The 2,806-nt window shown below is 34.1% G+C and overlaps 1 protein-coding gene across 1 annotated transcript in view; it reads right to left on the bottom strand.

Moving 5' to 3' along the window:
* The window catches only part of LOC114059999 (ATPase family AAA domain-containing protein 2-like), a 23,153-nt gene that overhangs the window by 16,302 nt on the left and 4,045 nt on the right, over nucleotides 1-2,806 (bottom strand). Inside the window, 3 exon segments of the mRNA XM_027889100.1 lie at nucleotides 1,214-1,329; nucleotides 1,546-1,720; nucleotides 2,461-2,536. Of these exon segments, the coding sequence (XP_027744901.1) occupies nucleotides 1,214-1,329; nucleotides 1,546-1,720; nucleotides 2,461-2,536 (367 nt within the window).

The following is a 2,806-nucleotide window of genomic DNA, read 5'->3' as shown; positions in this document are numbered from 1 at the left end:
AATTTGAAAAAAAAAAATCTCATAAGAAAAAAACATCATGGAAAAGTGCCTATTACAACCACCATCCTTAAAACACACTGCTCTCCTAAACTAAACACTTAATGGATAAGAGAGCAGTAACAGCTGAAAAGTATGAAAAAAGTCAAAAGTCAGTTCCTACACAATCCTACAAGGCAGCAAGCAAAATTAATAAGAGGATAATGCAGATGTACAAAACCTTGAGAAAAGATGGTAAGTAGCATTCCAGAACGATGCTTCCAAAATTTCTGACAAACCAGCAGAGATGGTTACAGCACAGTGGAGCCAAACAAGAACAAACCTCCAAAACAAAATCTGAGTCTGGGCTAACTTAGGAATCACTAGTTCATTTTCCAGTGATACACTGCATATTCATTCTCATTTTCACAAAAGGCAAGATTTGAGAGTAAAGCATTTACTTCTGACTTAAAAAGCGTTAGATTATTGGATTTGATCTCCCTTTGCTGGTGATACAGGAAGAGGAGAAGGTATTCTGTATTCCTGCATTCCCATCAACTAGAAAAGCCAGTGCACTGCTGATTCAAAAAGAATTTCAACAAATAAAGAAGCAAAACACAGATTTTCTTTTCAATGTTTGTAATACTTTTAAAGTTACTGAAAGTAAAGAATTTAAAGTCCTGTTTCAATATACTGATTCATGACTGAATTCTGCTGACAAATAATATATAAAGCTAACAAGTTTCTAATAATTTCATTTTGTAACACAGAACTCAGCTATGGTGGTGGACAGATTCTTATTTTAGCCTAAGCACAACAAACACTGCAAGGTCCTAGTTGCAAGTCCTATCAATTGTAAAACTGATACTTGAGCACTTGAAAAACAAAGAGTTGGTGGGAGAGAGAACTGGACTTCCAAAAAACAAATTATAGTTGACTACCAGTAGATAATTCTTTTCTGCTTACAAACTAATCAAGTTTGCTTGTACATAGGACTCTAAAGAAAAAATCTCCAACCCTACCTTTTAAAGGCATAGTCTCGCCACATAGTAAATCTCTGAACCTCCATATATGCTGTATTCTATCACTTTTTAAAAAAATTACTTTTCACTAGTGCTAAAAATCCCCATCAGCACTGCTGAGAATTTTGAGGCATGGAAATATATTGATACCTCAGTTGAAGATTCTCCTGAAAATAGATCAATTCTAACTTACAGTTTTAAATGGTGCCTGTTACCTGGGAGGTTTAAACTTCAGTATCTCAAAGACGTCAGGATAAAGCAACGGCAAAATGATCATCTCTTTTAAAGCTGAAATGTGGTCAGAAAGACCACCCACGCCATCAAATTGTACCTAAAGATGAAGCCAACAGAACACATTTTATATGTTAAAGAAAGCTGCAATCTTTTCTGTCAGAAATTAGATGTCAACACCAAGGAAACGTTCATGGCAATTTTCAAATTGCTTGAGAGAAAACTGTAAACCAAGGGAGTTGTAGAGGGCCTGTTACTGGAAGCTGTCATAAATACTGCAAGTGTCTCACTGACACAATGAAGTAAAAATACTCACCGAACTACCTATTTGTATCTTCTCAACACCAGCCAGACTTGCTCCAATTTTCATTTGATTTTCATGTGAAGTTCTATAAACTTCATTTAAGTTGTCTCTCCGAGTCACTTCGATTTTTGTGTGATCCTTGCGAACTTCCTTCAAGTCTTCTTTCCGAGAGTTGGCCGAAAGAGATCTAATTTGAATTAAGGAGAAAGAAAAAGGTGTCTTCTAAATTATAACGCAGATGGAAGATTTTTTATTTTCTAATGAGAGCAAGTGAATGCAAAAGACCTTATAAATGAGCATAAACTATCTAAATAGCTAAATATTCATTCCAACTGTTTTGCATTTAATGGCCATGAATAAAAAAAGGAAAATGGTCACTCCAGCCATTAAACTGAGTGAATTATTTTTAACAACTCTTAATACTTACAAATAATTCTATTGCAATTTATAATTTAGAATTTCATTAAGCATTAAGCATTTTTCTTGTTTAAGGATAGTTTCATACAGAAACACAAACTGATTCCAAAGAGAAACCAGAATCTTTATTTGAGTGATTAAAAAAAAAAATAATTAATTGAAACTTCCATACAAGCTCTCCCCCTTCAAGATTAAGTATTCTAAGATTTTCAGAGGAAGATTAGTGCTTCCATTCCAGAACAAATTAATTTCAGTTATTCAATCTCAGCCACAACTCTCATCAACACTTTATCAGTGACCAGAAATACTGCATTTTCAAATAAAATCTAATGGCTAGTAAAAAAGATGGCCTCGTCCTCAGTGTTTTTCTTTATAATTTCAGACTATCACGGCAATAATCTGTAATTACACCAATCTCTGTTTACCACTAGTCCGAAAACCCTTGAAAGCAATATTCAGTCATGTGACTGACAGCACTTAAGAAAGAACTATCACTAACCATACACCAACCTTTTTCTTTTACACGAATCTCTCTCTCTGACAGGTGAAGTGTGTTTGGAAAAAGTTATCGTATGTTTTTTTAGATCTGTTGAAAGCAAAGAGTTTAGAATAGTGTTACAAACAAGTTTGAGAGGAAGCAGGATAGTCAAAGAGACAAAAAACAGGACATGTATCACCCATCTCTAAGTTCAGGGGAAGTTTCAAGGAGGGGAAGGTTGGGCAGTTTGATTAAAGTAAAAAAAGGCACACCTGATTTTTAAGGAGAACTGAAAACCATAAGATTATTAAGTTTCTTTAATTGCTATTCTTTAAAGGATACATAGGTAATTTTTTTAATTGAAAAACAACAATAAGG

The sequence above is a fragment of the Empidonax traillii genome, unplaced genomic scaffold (assembly GCF_003031625.1).
Source record: "Empidonax traillii isolate 1590-97213 ecotype Southwest subspecies unplaced genomic scaffold, ASM303162v1 scaffold253:size710434, whole genome shotgun sequence".
Taxonomy (NCBI): domain Eukaryota; kingdom Metazoa; phylum Chordata; class Aves; order Passeriformes; family Tyrannidae; genus Empidonax; species Empidonax traillii.
This window is presented reverse-complemented; position numbering and strand designations above follow the sequence as displayed.